The following is a 19034-nucleotide window of genomic DNA, read 5'->3' on the forward strand; positions in this document are numbered from 1 at the left end:
AAGCTTCTCTTGGGAGCTGTGATAAGTTAGTGCTTAGGTCAGGCCGACAGGCAGGGAAGGAAGGATTTCACAGATGAAGACAGCTCTAAACATTGCTCTCATGGCAAGTGCTCTCTGTAGTAGCGATTTTTTTTTTTTTCATTTCCTATGATATTTCTATCAACATTCTAGCAAAAAGGGAGGGAAGAAGCACCAGCGCCCCACCCCTAATGAGCCGCTAGTATATAGCTCTTGGCCTCTAGAGGAGAGTCAGTTTTCTTTAAAGGTGTGGCCTCTGGTGAGCATTTCAGTGTGTGTGTGTGTGTAGAAAAGGTCTCACTTTGTATACCAGGCTGGCCTCGCAGTGAGATAACTGCCTCTGCCTCTCGAATATTGGAATTAAAGGCAGGGGCTATTGGACCTGGCCCTCATACAATGCATTTTGTTCATATTTCCCATCCACTCTTCCTTCTGACTCCTCCCAACTCCACCCCCACTCAACTTTGTGCCTCTTATCCACTGAGTTCAGTTTATGCTGCTGTATTCTCATGGACGTGGGACCATCCGTTAGAGCATGGTCAGTTTACCAGAGGCCACACCTTTAAAGAAAACTGACTCTCCTTCCTCTAGAGGCCAAGAGCTATACTAGGGGCTCATTAGGGGTGGGGCGCTGGTGCTTCTTCCCTCCCTTTTTGCTAGAATGTTGACGAGCTTGGTATTCAGGGTGTCATTGACTCTAGGTTATGTGCCCATGGCATTGTTGAAGAAAAGCTGGAATCTCCATATTTATATTTGATCGACAGATACACCCTTAGCTGTGAAGATTGTCTCTTTAAAGATAACGTCTCTACATAGCTCCGATTATCTTGCAGCTAAATATGTAGAGCAGACTGGCTCAAAATCACAGCGATCCACCTACCTCTTCTGCCTCACCTGGCAGCAGTGAAGATTGTGACTTTCTTAGAAATCTCACAATGTACATCTTATTTAATGAATTTCTTATTTAATGCTGTGGATTAAATCACTGGACATGTGTATGTGCTGTGGCTTGTGTTTGGAGGTCAGATGATTCCATAACTTACGGGAATCCTTTGAGCCCTTCTGTTGTGTGGACCGAACTCAGGTCATCAGCCTTTCCCACTAAGCCATCTCTCAGCTCCTAGAGGATCAGAGACTGTAGATTTTAAATAAAAGTTGGCCACAGACTGAGTTGAGAATGCCTTTATGGTAGGAGTTATACAATACCAGGATAATTAATAAATGGGAGTCACTCAAATGTGTATTTATTTAATACTTCTCAAGTGCACTTTAAGATTAAGGCATATGTTAACATGAAAGCAGTTTTGGTGTATTCAGAAACTACAATATGTTTCTGCAACCTTTTTTTTTTTTTAATGAGACTTACCCACAATCTTTTCTTTTTAAAGGTACTAGTACTTGGAAACAAGAGAGATCTTCCAAATGCCTTGGATGAGAAACAGCTAATTGAGAAAATGTAGGTACCAAGAAGAGGGACGTTGAGAAGGTTGCTTGTGTATTAGACTGCCCTCTGTTTCTTAAGCATGATGTTATTCAGTAATGATCATACCAGGTTCTTAGATAAACGGGGCAACTAAGTTTTGTTAATGGAAACTATTCTCTTGTATAATAGTGGAAATGAGTGAACCCGAGGAAAGTGTGAAGTCTGACAGTGGCCATCAGTGTTGACCGCTTGTGTTTCTTCTAGGAACCTGTCTGCTATTCAGGATAGAGAAATTTGCTGCTATTCAATTTCTTGCAAAGAAAAGGATAATATAGGTAAGAAATGGTGGTTTTGGAATAAATGAGTGCTATGGGGAAGGACTCTGCTGTATGGGAATGGGGACATTGTTAGATGGTGTGATTTTTTTTTTTTTTTGTCTTTAATTTAAATGTATGCTCATATTTTCAACTGATGCCTTGTTACCCTAGGAGACATAACAATGAATGGAGACATTTCCTTTTGGTTCTCATAACTAGAAGGGGTAGAGACACAGATATTTCTGAACATCTTTCAGTCCCTGTAGCAGAGAATGAGCACAGAATGTCAGTAGAGGCTGCTCCTTGTGGGGGTTTTAGGGCTTTGTACTTTTCTTGAAACCAAACAACTACTTCTTTAAATAGTTTCTAATATTTACTAAATTAGAAATAGGAAACTTGGGAGGAAAAATAATCTTTTATTACTGTCAAGAATAAATGTCAGCCAGATAATTTTTCTAAAGGGACAACAACAACAAAATTGTCAGCTTGGCATGAGTGTGGATACCTGTAGTCCTAGTTCTTGAGATGCTGAGGCAGGAAGATTGCTCTGAGTTTGAGGCCTGCCTGGGCTACATGGTGAGTGCTAGGCCAGCTACAGCTTGGTAGCAGAACCCTGTCGCAAAGAGAGGAGTGGGGATAGGTAGATGAGAGAACGTCAGTCTTGGGGTCCTTTATTAAGGATACAGGGGTTTGGCAGTGGTGGTAAAAGTTGAGTAGTGTCTGAGGCTGATCATGGCTCACTAGGGTGAAGTAATAATTTGTAATTTCAGTGCTTCGTGTATTCAGCGTTACTGAAGCTATGGAAGCCACTGCTCCTCAGCTAGATTCCAACTGAGTGGTTTAGGAATCAGAGTATGTGGAGCAAGAAAGAAACCTGACAGCTAAATGGAGCTTATTCACTGGATCAAGACATTAATTTTCAACTTTATAACATACTTTAGTTCCAAAAATATCAATTCAATGAATTGTTCCATTAAGTATTTGAGTGCACATGGTTTTGTGCTTTACTGTCCCTTCATGTGGCAGGGGAGGTACCCTGATCTGAGGATTGTGTCCCAAAACCACAAGAGGAGAGTGTTTATCCCTGTGACTGCAGAGTATCTTCTCTCTCTTCTGTGTTCTTGTCTAGTTTTGAGGACTTACCTGTCTTAAGGATCTTACCTTCCATCCAGCAGTTGTGACGGATAGAAGTTTTTTTCTTTTTTCTTTTTAAGTTTCTTAAATAAGAGAATGCGATCATTTTACTTCAGGCTTACGCTTCCCTTCTGATTTCACATTGGTGTAGTAAAAGATGTAGAAGATGTGTTTCAATGACTGTTAAATCATTGTTTTCTCAACTGTGGATAGTCACTTTTGTAGAGCTCCCAGCCCTAATGTATACTTGATGTATATGGTCTACAATTTCAGTACTGTGTGTTAGCTGGGAATATGTAAGACTGAATTTAGTTATCTTTCAAGCTTGGAGGATAGACTACATCTAGTGGATTCTCCCATAGCCTCGAGGTAGGTAGTACATTTTAAAGAGCTCAGGACAGTAATTCAGTGTTGGGTTTTAGCTGCCCTTTCAGCGTGTGGACTTTCCCTGGCTCCCTCTAGGCCCCACAGTATTGACTGTATGTTGGCTCCTTGTTAGTTGCTCTCTTCTTCAGATCTTTAGGATTAAAATGCCTCTTGTTAGATCCTCTAGAAATTGAGATGTGAGCCACTTGGGAAGCATGTTTTTAATCCCAGCACTAGGGAGGCAGAGGCAGATAGGTTTCTGTGGATTTGAAGCCAGCCAGGGTAAATAGACAATGTTTTACTCACATCTTCAGAAGATTCAAGTCCAAGTCAGCACCTTCCTCAGTTCTCTGTATACTGTGCTTGTCCTGTCCCATCCAGTTAAGCTGAGACAGTCTGAATATTGTAGCCCTCCAAGTTCTACTGTACTGGCTGGATTGCTAAATAAGCTAACATAGCTTCCCTATTTGAAATTCTCCAATGATTTCCTGTTGACTTGAATAAAGTCCTAACTTGTTAGCCCCACTTTATCTTAGTGGTTTTCAAATACATGTGCTTCCCTAGGAGATATTGCTTTTAAATTAATTTTTAGTGCAAAATAATGGGTTTCATTATGACAGTTGCATGCACATATTCTTTCTTCCCTTCTGTCCCTTCTCTATTAATTTCAGTTCACTCTTCCTCAAGTGGTTCTCATATCTCTATTTTTAGGCCGTGGTGTGTGTGTGTGTGTGTGTGTGTGTGTGTGTGTGTGTGTGTGTGCATGTTTGTGTGCACGCACATGCTCATTTGTGTGGATGGCATAGTTTTGTAATTTATGACAGGATAAAATTACCAAGACATTTTGAAATGTCTCGAGACATTTTGGTTGCCACAGTGGTACTGGATGTGATAATGGCACATAATGAGTGGTTAAGGCCATGGATACCCTAAAACATTCTGTGGGGATACTCTAAAACATTCTTATTAAATGGGAATTATTCAGTCCTAAGTGCAACAACAAGGTTTTGAAGCCCTGGTCTAGGTGTCACTGTGAGTAGCAACCCCATTTTCCTTGTTCCTTAGCTGCATATCAGCAGTCCCTCCTCTACAGTGAGGCATGCTTTCTAAGACTTTGTGTTTTTGTCGTTTCATTTGAAAGCCAGTCTCTGAGTGACATCAAAGCTCAAGTGATTATTTTATCTTTTATTACAATTACAAGTTTCTTTCCTATCTGCCTTCCTGGCAGTTTGTGATTAGTTCCTGATCTGACAGGTGATAGGTATAAAGGCACCAAGTTCATGGTCGATAATTGCCCGCTTGAAGCTCAGGGAATACAGTACACATGCAGAAGAGACCTTGCACCTTTAGCATTTAATGTATCATGTGTTTATTTCTTAATGCTGATTTCTTAACTCTCACTTTCCCCACCTTTAGATATCACACTTCAGTGGCTTATTCAACACTCAAAATCCCGGAGAAGCTGAGACCTCTTCTGCGTCTTCCATCCCTCTTGGCTATAATCCTAGAACTACTGTTGTTCCTCTGAAGTACTTCCCAGAACATGGTCCTTCCTAAACCCAAGAAATTGCCTTTTTCAGAGTTTATTTCTCATGTGCACTGCTGAAGATGTGTATTCCTATCCTTCATAGCAAATCAGCTGGAGTTGTCAAGATAAAAGTCAGCACACACTAAAAAGCTTCATACACGGGTCTAGTGTGTTGAGGCCTCTTTCTTTTCTATTTTAAACACCCACATTTTTGACCATCTTAATTAAGAAAATTGCATATTATCATTCTGGTCTTTCTGGGCCAGATTTTTGTATTGGTTTTCAGTAAATGTCTACCTATATCATTACAGTGTCCAGTAGCTTCTATTACTGGTACAGACTTGATGCAGCATGGAATTTCTAGTGCCACCCACAGTATTTAGAAAACCTTTAAGCCTGACTGATGTGGGATACGGACATACTGTTTATCCCATCTCACACATGCATGTGAAATGTAGACTTACACTATAGGAATAATTGGTCTGTCAGAGTTAACAGAGTCACCAGGTCAGAATAGTGGCTACCTTACACTGGAGATTTCCTACCTGGTGAATTTTTCTGAAACTCCTTTGTCAGCAGATAGCACCTGGGGAGGTGGGAGGAGTCACAGCATGCTCTTTTCTATCTGTCCAGATCATTAGGTTTTTTTTTTTTCCCCCCTTTTAACACACTTTTTTAAAGGGATGGGAATTGAAGATTTTTTTTTTCAAAAGCTTTCATGAATTTAGAGCATTCCAGATAATGTAATAAAACCCTTTAAGAATGTCCGACATCATATGAATACACGTCTGTTCTTTGTCTCCAGTCACCCACCCTGTGCTGCTGCATGACACCCTTAATTCCTGACTTTTTATATCTAGTCATAAAGTTGACTTTCAGCACAAAGGATACTTATAAACAAATTCTTATTTTTTTCTTACCAATGTAAGGTTTGGCACTCTTTTCACTGGTGCCACTAGACTTATTGTGACAACTCTAGACCTGCCTGCTTTTATCTAATGTAATCATGCAATGTCTACAGGTTGTTTTATGATCAGCCACACAGAACAGAGGAACCAATGCTGTTTATTGTTTGCTATGATACAGAGCTGTACAAAAACTTACAACGAACATATTTTGTAGCTTAGTGACCTCCACGTACATAAAGGGACATATTAATACTGGTTGACTTGTAAATTGATACTTATGCAGATGTAGTAGATAGACCCCATGGTCCCACCTGCTTATGTGTTGCTCACACTGTGTGTGATTTGTCTCTTTTGTTAAGCAGCACCTATGTCAACAGTACATATTCAGATGTGTTGAGCACTCCAAGTGTAGGCAGCAGTAAGTTCTTTTACTGAATACTGTTTTAATTTATAGACTGCCACGGCCTTAAGAACGTTCTGTACAGATAACTGCACTGTGTGGCACAGACACTACTTGTTTTCTCCATTCACATTCTTACTGAGTAGAATTTGGGCTTTAAAGTTCTTTTCTTATTCACGGAGGCACGTTGCACTCTTTCTGAACCGGATGGGTGGTTTGAATAAAGGGATATTTAAACTTTGCTCCTGTAGCCCGACATGACTAATGGTCACTGTGAACCATTTTAAAGAATGTGGCAACTTGCTTGTGCCTAAAAGGAGGGATTGGAACCAGAATGTTTAACTAAGCGGGGACTGCATAGGTTCTTGTTAATTGACCTATAGAAACCTTAATTTGTTTGTGTGTCTTTCCATTGTTTTCCAGCATTTCAGGACATCTAAAAGCTACTACCAACATTTTCCTGTGCATAACCTCTGCATGTGAAAACCTAACAGTTACTGAACTTTGTAAATACGTAAATTTTTTATTTAGGTGTGGATGCATTTTTTTTGTCTGTTTACTGCTCCTCTCAGCTTTATTCAATAAACTTGCATTTTGAGGGTTGCATTGACAATTTTACCTTAAAATGTATCATGATGAAAGATGCAGACCTTTGTACTAGAGTGGGAAAATAATCACTATGAAAAGGGCTCCACAGACCTCCACAGATTGTCACCTCAGATGTCCGAGGTGTTGATGGGATGAATTAGAAATAAACTTTTACAGTGTCTACAGAATTGTTACCATGGTCCCCTCCCTTCTCTCTTGCTCGGAGAGGATTCTATTACATATACATTGCAGTGGCACTTGGTGGGCCGGTCCTGAGGATTGAGTCTAATCTTCACAGCTGCTGGCCAGGCACGCTGATGCCACTGGGCACGCTCTCTCTTCTAGCCCCAAATCTAGGACTTTAAAATGGTAGGGGCAAGTAAAGAATTTTATCATCCAGTTTATTTAAAAAAATAATAATAATAACACTGCCAGAAACTGAACCTAGGCTCTTGCATAGTCTAAAAAAGCCCTCTACCACTGAGTTACATCCCAGCTTTAAAAAAAAAAAAAAAAAAAAAAAAAATCAAAGCCATAATTAAGAAATTTCAAACATGTCTACTTCAGAGTGCAAATATTTTCTTCCTCTGACATGCTGTTTTGGGGCTGAGGAGATGGCTCAGTGGATAAAGCACTTGCCTCCTAAACTGAAGTTGGGATCCCCGGCAGTAGATGTTAGGCCTGCATTGTGGTTTCTCTGTAACCCCAGGACTGTGGATTTTGGCAGGGTAGAGAGGGAAGCATGAATGTGGACAGCCAGACTAGCTGAGAGAGCTCTGGTTCCATCCGAGACACACTGCCTCAGTAGTTAAGGTAGAAAATGATTGCATGGTGGCGCATGCCTTTAATCCCAGCACTTGGGAGGCAGAGGCAGGTGGATTTCTGAGTTCAAGGCCAGCCTGGTCTACAGAGTGAGTTCCAGGACAGTCAGGGCTATACAGAGAAACCCTGTCTCGAAAAACAACAACAAAAAAACCCCCAAAAAAACCAAAAAAGAAAATGTGGAAGGTACCCAACATAAACCCCAGAGCTCCAAGTGTGCATACCTCCATACTTGCACACATGGGAATATGCATACGCAGGCGTGTTCGCCAAACACATGAAGAAATAAAAATACTGATTTTTCTGAAGCTAATATTGTTACCATCTGGATTATAAGCTATATTGAGTTTTAAAATGAGCCATTGTAGAAATGATTAAGTTAGGCTGTCGTGCATACTGTCATTCTGTATCACTGAGTATGTGATTTGGCATACCTTCCACAAGAATGTACTATTTTGTGAAATCGATGGTAATAAGGAATGTGAGTCTGGTTAGTTCAAAAATGGAAAGTTTATTATTTTAAGGTGGTTGTTTAAAAGGTTTTGTTTTGTATCCCAGGCTGGACTCAAACTTGAGGGTCCTCCTTCCTCAGCCTTTGAACTTTGTGGCTCAAAACAGATTTCTAAAGTTCGTCTTTTTGACTGTGATAAGTAAATTGGGTGTTTTGGACCATGGCTGCTTTAGTGTACTTTATTTTTGTCTGGGAAAGTGATTTCCTTTTGCATCTGACATTGAAGCACGTTGGTAACTGCATCCTCTCAGAAGGTCTGGAGGGTGGAAACCTAAACGAGGTCCAGAAGATACCAATCGGTAACACCTTGCTGGCCAAGGACTCGGAAAACGTGCCACTGTGAGGAGATCATCCATCATGTTTGTTGTTTAAAATATCTGCATTTCATTGAAAACTGAATGTTCTACCTCCAGCAGTGCACACTTGTGAGTCAGGAGACTTGAGGAGAAAACTAGTCATGCAATTGGTAGCCTTCCAGACTTCCTCTTAAGTTGCTCTTCTACAAGTTGGCAGGTGTTTCCTGTTGGTAAATATCCTCCACTGAGTTCTATTTAAAATTGAGCTATTAATAAAAGTGGGTGCCCTTGTCATTGATGCCTCCTGTGTGTCTTAGGGAAAGAGAAACAGGTCAGTGACATTCTAGATAGAGTAGAGTCAATGTAAGCAGTATCTGGAGTCACTGGCAAAAGGAAGGAATGTGGTGAAGAAGTCTCAGTTTAACATGCTAATGTAGCCTGATTTTAAGCGTGTCAGATTGGCACTTGGGGGAATGCCCCCTTTTCTTTCTCATTAACTGGTAGTATCCCTGGTGAGTTGCTGATGTCTTTCCAGTCTATCCAGTGAGGATTCCCAACCCAGCTTCTTAGTGATTGTGGCATACTAGGGGTGAGGCTACGTGTGTGTGTGTGTGTGTGTGTGCGCGCGCGCGCGCGCGCACACACACACACACACACGCACACCCCACTTGCCTAGTGACTCGGTTAGTGTTTTATATGCCATCTACTTGAAAATACAGAAATATTTATTTTCCTCCATTTTGTTTTAATGTACTGTAAGGGCTAATCATCACAGTTTACAGAACGATGCAGTAATGTGGATGAAAGACTTAAAACATACTGGCTTATGTTTTTTGGAAAGCCCTTTACAGTTTAATGCCCTTTTACTCCAAAGCTGTTTAGAAGTAATAACACCTTGTAGCTGCTGTAGGCTCAGTAAGAATTCATTTCAGCTTTTGAGAAACCTGGGACACTTGGAAAATTCTTCCTTTCAAAAATAGGGTGGGGGGAAGCCAAGTACATCTCTGGCTTCCCTTTGACATGGGAAGCAGAACAGCCAGTCAGTTCATCGTGACAGTGGTCGGCCCTCAGTTGTTCCTCAGTATGTTCCATACAATGGGTTTCTTGTTTCTTTGTCTTTTAACTTTATATCTCTGTTTATAACATTTCAATTCCCATTCTGCAAAAATGAAATTCACATTGCTATTGTCTGTTACACCATTTGCCACTGTTCACAGAGTGACTGAACATTAAGTTGATTTCCCTTTGTGGGATAGGAGGACTGGGGGAGGGGAAGGACGCTCACTATCTTTTGTTTGTTTATTTTTGGGACAGTTGACTCACTGTGCTGTTCAGGCTAGTCTTAGTCTTTTGTTCTCAAAGCAGTCTTGCCTTAGCATTCTGAGGAGGATTTCAGGCATAAAAGACCAGGCTGCCTCAAACTCACTCGAATCTGTCTGCCTCTGCCTCTGAAGTGCTGGGATTAAAAGTGTTAGCCACCATGCCTGGATGAATAAGTTAACTTTTAATAGACAAAGTTACTTGTTTCAGAAATTAACAGTCCACAAGAGATTGCCTTGGTCCCACTCACATAAAAGTTACCCCTGCCTGGCAGCACACCAGTTTCTTATTTTCTTCATACAAAGTACAGTCTCAGCAGGGCCTACTACTACACGTTTTTTGTTGGTTGTTGGTTTTTTGTTTTGTTTTGTTTTTGTAAGGGTTTGAGAGAGTTTGTGTAAGTATTGTTCATGTCTTAAAATGGGGAATATTTTGCAGCAGGAGAAACTGGTGTGGAAACTAACTTAGCAAGGTTACAGTTACAAGGCAGGATTCTGACTGGATTCTCTGTCTCTTTGGAGCTGCACAGTAAAGCTCTACCTAAAGCAAAAGTGACTTTTTCATGCTAGTCCTGAGATATTCTTGTGAGAATGTATATGTATTTGGACAAACCTATCAGAAAACTTCCCATAATCTCCCATTTGGAGCTGAGGCAGGATTACAGGTTGGAGGCAAACTGGGGCTACATGGTGAGATCCTGTCTCAGAAATTTGTTTTCATATTTAAGGCTCGATATTCTGATTAGATGTCTCAGTTTCATCAGCTACATTCAATCTGAGGAATTCTAGTCTAAAGGGACAGTCACAGATACTCCATGTTTTTTGTTTGTTTTTTTTTTTTTAAATGAAGATAAAATAGGAATACATGCTAGTGTTCCGAAAACCTGTACTATTGGCACTTATTGTCAGTTGTGCCATGAAAAGCATTTTTCATAAACTAGCTGGTTTTCTCTGGTTATTAGACTGGTCTTTTAAAATTAGGGCTTTTCTGTAATGTGAGAACAGCAGTTACTGTCATCAGTGGCAGACAGCTGACTAGAGTGCAAGATAAATTTCAGCTAAAATTTGCACAGAAGTAGCTTACAGAGGAAACAAAGCATATCTTTAATGTTCATTTTCAGTTTGTGTTAGCTCCAGGGAGGCAGAAACTAGTAGTTCTGTGTCAAGAACTGGAATCAGTTGGTCTTATACAAGTTTACCCAGTCCAGTAACTTCTTTCTTTCCTTTTTTTTTTTTTTTTTTTTTGTATACTGCTCTGGCCTTTGTATCTCACAAAATAAGCTCTCCCAACCCAAAGAACTTAAATTGCTGCTGGTTGCTCTGTTGTACCCTATCACATTGCAGGGACTATTCTGACCCCAAAATGGAAGGAAGATGTCCCAGGGTTTACCTAAACCCTTCCTGTCATTGCCTTCAGGTTGGTGACAGGCATTACTGATTTCATTACTTCCCTATTTTTTTTTTTTTCATTTTTAGGTTTTGCAAGTTTGATAGACACAGGGTGTAATCTTAGGAAAGGCAAAACGTTTACAGGCGCTCCAAGTGTTGAAAGCCACAACCCTTAAACGAAATCAGTAACCTTAATTATGGGAATTAGGACTTAAAAGGGATTAAACCCCCAATCTGCCCTACATTTCCAAGGTCGCCTCTGCTTTGCACTGCGAAGAGATGATAGGACTGTTAGGAAAAGATGTTTAAATAGTTCTGATGAAAATGATTTGGTGTTAGTTCCCCCTCCCGCCTTGTTGGGATTGGATATGATCTCGGAGTATTTTAGAAGTATTATGAATGATTTTTTTCCAAGGTAAGGCGTTCCAATAACAAAATTAAAAAATCTGGACATTTCATGCAGTCTGGACCCGGGAGTCTAGCTCCCTGGAAAACCAGCTAGTTTATGGCACAACTGACAATAAGTGCCAATAGTACAGGTTTTCGGAACACTCCCACCAAGTTAAAAACCTTTCCTAGATATTTGTAAGTACTTCCTTTGCCTAAAGGCCCTGGCCCTTTCTCACACCTTCTCCTCCATACCTGGACGGGCTTTCTCCCATCCATCTTCTGTTCAGGGACACCATTTACTTGGGCTAGGGCGGGTCAGAGGCCGTGTCTGTGTCGGGCTCCTGGAGCTCCCGTGCCGCGCTCCTATTGGTTGGAAGTTCTTTCCCCAAAATCCAGAGCGACCTAGGCTCGCCACGCCAGCTAGACCAGACTCGGAACCGCCCAGGGGGCGTGGCCCCGTGGCGGGGCGGGGCCTTGCATTCCGGGCGGCCTATGGAGCCGGAGGGAGTCCCCGGCCGCGCCCCTCGAGGCCGGGCCGGTGCGAGGCCAATCCCGGGCGGCCGGCGGGCGAACGCGGGGCCTGGCGGGGCCGGGCCGGGCCGGGCCGGGCCGCGGGGCGGGGGACAATGGACCAGTTCCTGGTGCGTCACAAGGGAGTTCCTTAAAGGGGAAGTGAGCGGGCTCCCGGCGGACGCGCGGGGAGGCGGTCGGCTGGGGACGCGCCCGGCGCTTCAAAATAATGCCCGCGGCGGACGCGCGACCATGCAATGGCGAGCGCTCGTCCTGGGGCTGGTGCTGCTGCGCCTCGGCCTCCACGCGGTGCTCTGGTTGGTCTTCGGGCTGGGGCCCAGCATGGGCTTCTACCAGCGGTTTCCTCTCAGCTTCGGCTTCCAGCGCTTGAGGGACCCCGACGGCTCGGGGCCAGTTGGTCCGCCCGGAGGCCCGGCCTGGCTTCATCGGCCAAGGCGCGGGACGGAGGGGCGGCTTGAGACTCCGCCCGAGCCGGGACCGACGCCGGGACCGGGCGTGTGCGGCCCGGCGCACTGGGGCTATGCCCTGGGCGGCGGTGCCTGCGGCCCGGACGAGTACGAGCGGCGCTACAGCGGCGCCTTCCCGCCGCAGCTGCGTGCCCAGATGCGCGACCTGGCGCGGGGCATGTTCGTCTTCGGCTATGACAACTACATGGCGCACGCCTTTCCGCAGGACGAGCTCAACCCCATCTACTGCCGCGGCCGGGGGCCTGACCGCGGAGACCCGTGAGTAGCCCGCGCGCTGCCTTCTGCCCCTATTGGTCCCTGAGAGCACACCAGGGTCTTTACAGCCTGCTGTAGTCGGAGGTTCCTCCTCTCCGCTCCCCAGTGGACCGCCATCCTCTTGACCCTCCAAACTTCTGGACAGCTGTCCCTGGCATTTTCTGATGCAGATGGGGAAACTGAGTCCCAGAGACCGGAAGGGGCAATCACAGTGTCCTTCGCTCCAGATGGACACATTATCTGAGTGCTGGTTCTATAGGTTTCTCTTGGAAAACTCCGCTTCAATACGAAGCCTCCCCACTCCTGATCAGAACGCCACACCCAAAGCTTTAATATGAAGATTAAGGAGCGGGTTCCTTCCTAGAAAGGGGCCATCTAGTGAGTTGGACACTCGGGTTGGGATGAGACGTTAAGTGTTTCTCCTTTCCAGGGGCCGCTGCCTAGACTGAGGGGAGCTTGTTGGCAGGGATGGTAGTTGCCTGGCCCAGACTGGCGATCTGGATCCTTGAAGGATGATTTTTTAGGCGCAGAGTTGACTGACACCGTCATTTCTTGGGACCATCGTAACCACCAGTGGGGTGATGGTGCTGTCAGAAGGTCAGCCAGTCCTCGCAGCCCACTAGCCACGTATGGGAAGGTGGATTTCCGGGGTTACTCGAGTGGACTTCAAAGTCCAAGAGAGCAGGACACCCAGCCAAGTTCCTCCTCCCTGAAGGGTGTGCGTTGCCACAGACCCAGTCAGGCTGGTTGGTGACTGTCGTGTTTCCCTTTCCTTAGATGGGAGTGGAGTTGTTGGGTTGTTCGTTGTCTTGGCATTCTACATGAACATCCTTGGACATCTGGCATGTGTATTTTCCTTTACCTGATGAAAGCCGGGAAGGATTCTTAGTTTCTAAAAGGAAAGCTAAGGGCTGATGAGATGACTCAGCCAGTAAGGGCGCTTGGCACTGTGCTCAGACGTGAGTTTGATTCCCCAGGACCCACATGAAAGAAGGAGAAAGAACTGAAGAGACTCCCGGGGTTGTCCTCTGACCTCTAGTCACACTTCGTGACTCCCACGCACAAGCTAGCTAATACTCCATAAAAGGGCAGGAAGAGCTATAAAAAGTGGGTTGGTTACATGTAGATTTGTGTCTTAATTTGCAGCCCGATGAGCTTTAAGAGGGATCACCTCACACAGAGGGCCTGGGTATTTTCATAGTTGTAGCAGACTGATGAACTATGTATATGTACATGCCAGCCTTTGCATATGTTGAAAAACAGAACAAAAAAATACCCCAAAACAACAACAACAAAAAAAAACCCAAACCAAAACCTTCCTGCTTTCTTTCAGCATTGTGGGGGAATTGAACACATGACTCCATGTAGTTCTTTTTAGCTGAGCTAAATTTCAGTGCTTTCTTTCTTATAAATGTATTTTCTCCCAGTTTCTTTTGGGGGGGGGGCTATGTAGTTTTGTGAAGTAACATCAGTCTTTTGGGGGATTATAGGAAGGGAATGAGATGTCTCACTCCTAAGACACACAGGGGAGACTCTACCTATGGTTGTGTTTTCTTCAATTCCAGTCTTCCCCCTTCTTCCCTCTCCTCCTCTTCTCCCCTCCTTTTCCTTCCCCTCCTCTTCTCTCCCCTTTCTTTATCTTGTGAGAACAAATTTCATTAAATCTGAGAGGGGAAACTGAAAAATCCCACTAGTTATTTTTAGTAGATCTTCTCTGCCAGTTCCTGTCCATATGGCAGCACATTTCTCTCTCTCTCTCTCTCTCTCTCTCTCTCTCTCTCTCTCTCTCTCTCTCTCTCTGTGTGTGTGTGTGTGTGTGTTTCTTTTTTTCCTCCCTCCCTTCCTTCCTTCCTTCCTTCTTTCATGTAGCTGCAACTTAAGCATATACCTATTTTGGATGTTTTTAAATTATTATTTTACAAAGACAATATTTTTGTTTGTGTACCAAAAGTCAACCGAAGGTTGACAGTTGACATCAAGACACAGAAAAGGTTTGAAAATCTGTAGATGACCACTCTTTACCTCCCTTGAATATTTGACAGGACATTTCTGGTCCATTCCCAACTGAACGTTAAGCACAGCATCAGTTATGTCCCGTCCATTCTACCTCATTGTCTTCCTCTTTTCTTCTTTTTCTCTGGACTAGGAACTGCTCTGCTGATAGACGGGCTTCCTCGGAAAGTGGCTCTTCCATAATCTCTTCTTTCCTTCTTCCTTTGGTCTGCTGGCCTGTTAGTCTTTCTGTCTTCCTTTCACGCTAAGGATTGTTCCTAACGTAACCAGGAGTGTTCCATTAAAAGCTCCAGCTGCCCTAATAAGCCAGGCTTGGCCACTCATCCCAAGGTACCAATTAAAGAGACAATTACTGATACAAGGCAGAGTAAAGAGTCTTAATTAACCTCCTGGGAAGAGGTACAAATACAGGGGTCGGTCCTGCTCCTCTTGAGTTGGGATTCAGGGACCTGCCATGAGCCCTACAACCAAGTAGAGGAAGGATTGGTGCAGAGTATGAGAGAGTTTGGTCTTGGCCATTACAGTCAAGCTCAGGTCTTATAAGGTGAGCCTGTTAACTAGGAATAGTGTTACTCTGTTCCTAGTTGTCATTGCCTAACTGAGGGGTCAGTTCTTGTTAAGATGACTTGCTTATACTGCCTCATAGGTCATTGTTCTCCTCATCTGGAATCTAAAGTAACTACAGGTTTTAGACAATGCCTTCAGTTTCATAGGAAGGAGAGAGGGTAGACAGGGGCTCCTGGAATGATTACCATGTCCATGTGTAGTGGTGGGGATTGGGGCTCTTTGGCAAAGTGAAGTGATGGTGGTTGGTTAAAGTTGTTGGTCCCAGTGGCCAACATCCCTTGGGGGATGTAGGTTTTTTTTTTTTTTTTTTTTTTTAAGATCTATGATAATTTGTAGTTTGCTTTGGCTATGTGGCTATGCACTGGCAGTTTGTACAAGTTGAAGTCCAGTCTCTGACTGGGATGATGTCTAGCACTTTGGGGCATTTGACTTGTGGTTGGCAAGCCTTTGTGAGAGAGCATTGGGATTTTGTGGCCTTGACTCATGCTGGCCAACAAGGAACAGGAAGCTTCACTTCCCTTTCCTTTTTCCCCTGTACCTGCTCTGTACCGTATGGTTCTCTCACGCCTTTCAGAGTGTTTCAGGCCTGTGCTTTGTCATTCTGGTTCTGAACAAGTTGACTCATTTCCCAAATAAAATGTGGGGGAAAAAAGGCTTAAATATTTTTATTTCTGATAATGAGACGTGCTCATTCCAGATTAAGTGGTCTGCTACTAAGCTACCTTTTGGCCCTTTTCACCATTAGCCTTTGCAGGCCGGAGCGATGGCTCAGCGGTGAAGAGTGCTTGTTCCTTCCTCTTACAGAGACTGGAATTTGTTTTCAGCACTCAAACCCACGCATAACCCGACCTCCAGATGATCGGTCTAGCCTCCCTGTGGATGCTCAAACACATGTGCACGCATGCACACACATGCACGTTTATACACACACAAAGTAAAATTTTATTTTGAGGTCTGGGGATATATCTCAGTGGTAGAGTACTTACCTAGTGTGTCGGAGGTCCTTAATTCAGTGTTTGGGCTCCAACGAGTAAAGTAACAACAAGGGTAAAAATGTTTTGAGGAAGCGTCCTCAGATCTAAGGATTCTTCTGCCTCAGCCCATAATAATTACAAAGTGCGCTTTTACCATGCCCAGAAAATGTCTTTAGGATTTAAAAAAAAAAATCAAATATGTTCATTAAGGCAGGGTCTCATGTTGCATGGACTAAATAGGTAGCAGAGGGTGACCTCTGCTGAAGAGCGTGCGTTGTATCTCTCAGTGCAGTGGTTACAGGTGCAGGCCACCATGCCTGGCTGTGTCATTTTTTTTCTTTAGTCACATCCTCTTGATGCTTATCTTGATAGACACAGACCCGGTGTTGAGTTAACGTGAAGTAAATGGATCTTGAACCCTATAGAAACAGCCAGTCTCTATCTAGCTCCCAAGTACTGTTGGGTTGTAGAATCCATATTCAAACTTCTATTTCTGTAATCCCGTGGATGACAACTGGGGCTGTGCTTGATCCAGCTAACTCCCCAAACCATATTCTCCCAACAAAAAGAAAATGCCAAGTGAACAGATAAAATATTGGTCCCCAGGCATATCTAGCTTAAGATAGCCACTTATCTAAGTGCTAGTTAGGTAGGCTTCCCTTGGAAAACTGTGCTTCGGAACGAAGCCTCCCCACTCCTTATCAGAATGCCACACTCAGCCTTGGGCTGGGGCTAAGGTAATTGGGTAAGAGGGCACTATGAAAGTGTGAACACTTGAGTTAGATTTCCATAGCAAGCTCCTACAAATCTGGGCGTGGCCACTCTTTTGTAACCCAAACACTGGCTAGGGTGGAGGCAGGAAGATTGCTGGGGTTTGCTGGCTATCTGGTGAGTTCCAGGGTCTGTGAGAGACCCTGTCTCTAGGGAGTAAAATGGAGAGAGACAGCTGAACATTCAGAACCCTACTCAGACCTCTTACCTGAAGAAGTGTAAACACCTTCACACTCATGCAGGTGTGTGTATGTGGGGGGGGGAGGTGTAGCCTATTTTAGAATTTCTCTTTCAGACATCTTTCAGAGTCAGGCTCAAGTCTTGCTTGAGCTGTGGAAGGTCATTCTCCTAGTTTGCTCCTTTTGGGTTTGACCCTTTTCTGGTGAGCCTCCATTCTGGCGTTAACTTTGTTTGAGAATAGAGCACCGTGTATATTTACCTTCCTGTCCCGTTCTTCTCTCTGGATTACTAAGTCCTTGAGTGTGCAGGCACTATTTGTTGTATTATCTTTCTGCCCACACAGAACAGATAAAATTTCCAAACATTAGTTACAGGTTGAGTAGATGTAGCACTTTTCCCCCACAACATTTCTGCTTGATTTTATTAGCTACACAGTCAAAGATTTTCAAGCAGGCACTGTGGCCATCATCTTCTCCACCATCTTATTCTTCCTCTCCTACCCCTCCTCCTTTTTCTTTTCCTCTTTTCCTCCTCTTTCTCCTTCTCCTCCTCCTCATTTTTCCTTCTTCTTCTATTTGTTTGGAGGTAGTGAGAACTTCAAAGTGTTACCTTGGACGAATTGCATAGATGAATTGAGCATTCATTCACATGCAATGACTTTGGAGGAAGTTGAGATTTTACCAGCTGCTTACATGGGACCCCTTGTACGCTTGATTTTTGTACTGGAAGAGTGACCTCCTCAAGAGCTATTGGGTGAGACAGGACTACAATAAGCATGTCCAAGAGCAGAGCTGTGTTATCTGTTGGAAGAGCTGACAGATGGAAGCAGGACAATGTTATGCTGTTGGGCCAGGACCAGTTGTTTTATTGAATGTATTTTTTTCCCTTACTCTCTACTCTCTTACTCGTATTTTGATAATTTCTGTTATTAATTTTTTTCTGAGACATGGTCTTGTGTAATCAAAGAACTTGATACCCTTCTGCCCTAGTCTCCTAAATTCTGGGATTATTTGGTAGAAAGATTTCAAAATGCTCTAGTGAACATTCTAGATCTGTAAGTGGACTTTCCGACTAGAGTAAAACCATCACAATTATTACAGATACATCTTAAAGAAAATCTACTCTGCTAACAGTTGCCAGTTGTTACTCTTTGGCTAGTGTTATTGAGGATTTATTGTTCTGAGTAGAAGGTCAGTGTGGAGCTTCCAACTGAGCTTCTTAACATGCCAGGCAAGTGTTCTACAAGTGGCTGTGAACCCAGCTCTTCAGTAGTTGAACACTGTGTCCCTTCTACGCGTGGACTAAGAAAAGGCACAGTAAACATGGAAAGGAACATGGTTGCTAACGATTACTAGTGCCTTCCATGAGCCCTGGGCAGCTGTGGAGGGTGCCCCTTTCCACAGATTAGGGGGTAACTCAGGAGAAGGCCATAATCATAATGCCAGGTGATAATGGGGTTCTTGTTCAGCCCTATCAGCTGGGATGCTAAGCAAAATGGGGTTTTCTGGTGAGGTGAGTGTCTGGAGTTCTGTTTCTGCACAGCATAGGCCCATAGTTAAATATTTAAACCCAGCCAAGTGTTCTTGAGGACTTGAATGTGAGGCTGTCTGCTTTGACTCCCCTGCAACCCTTGGCAGATCCTGTGTGCGGCCCTGCCTCTGAGAGACCTGAATCCATAATGCTCACCCTGAGAGCACCTTTGGCATCATGTAAACTTTTTTTTTAAAGAATCAAGTAAAAGAAAGAAGTGCAGTTTTCCAGTGACGATGTTGGGTTGCTGTGATTGCTACAGAACCCACCCTGGGCACTTGTTCTTTGCTTTCCATTGTTAGTCCTCCATTAAGTGCCCAGCACACACAAAAGAGAA

General features: G+C 43.7%; 2 protein-coding genes across 2 annotated transcripts in view; both read left to right on the plus strand.

The window, feature by feature from the left end:
- Window positions 1–7208, plus strand: part of Arl8b (ADP ribosylation factor like GTPase 8B) — a 42721-nt gene extending 35513 nt beyond the window's left edge. Inside the window, exons 5-7 of the mRNA XM_021189305.2 lie at window positions 1407–1474; window positions 1706–1776; window positions 4675–7208. Coding sequence (XP_021044964.1) covers window positions 1407–1474; window positions 1706–1776; window positions 4675–4724 — 189 coding nt within the window. The 3' untranslated portion in view covers window positions 4725–7208. The remainder of the gene's footprint in view (window positions 1–1406; window positions 1475–1705; window positions 1777–4674) is intronic.
- Window positions 7209–12048: 4840 nt separating this feature from the next.
- Window positions 12049–19034, plus strand: part of Edem1 (ER degradation enhancing alpha-mannosidase like protein 1) — a 29831-nt gene continuing 22845 nt past the window's right edge. Inside the window, exon 1 of the mRNA XM_021190762.2 lies at window positions 12049–12665. Within this exon, the coding sequence (XP_021046421.1) occupies window positions 12172–12665 (494 nt within the window). The 5' untranslated portion in view covers window positions 12049–12171. The remainder of the gene's footprint in view (window positions 12666–19034) is intronic.

The sequence above is a fragment of the Mus pahari genome, chromosome 2 (genome assembly GCF_900095145.1).
Source record: "Mus pahari chromosome 2, PAHARI_EIJ_v1.1, whole genome shotgun sequence".
NCBI lineage: Eukaryota > Metazoa > Chordata > Mammalia > Rodentia > Muridae > Mus > Mus pahari.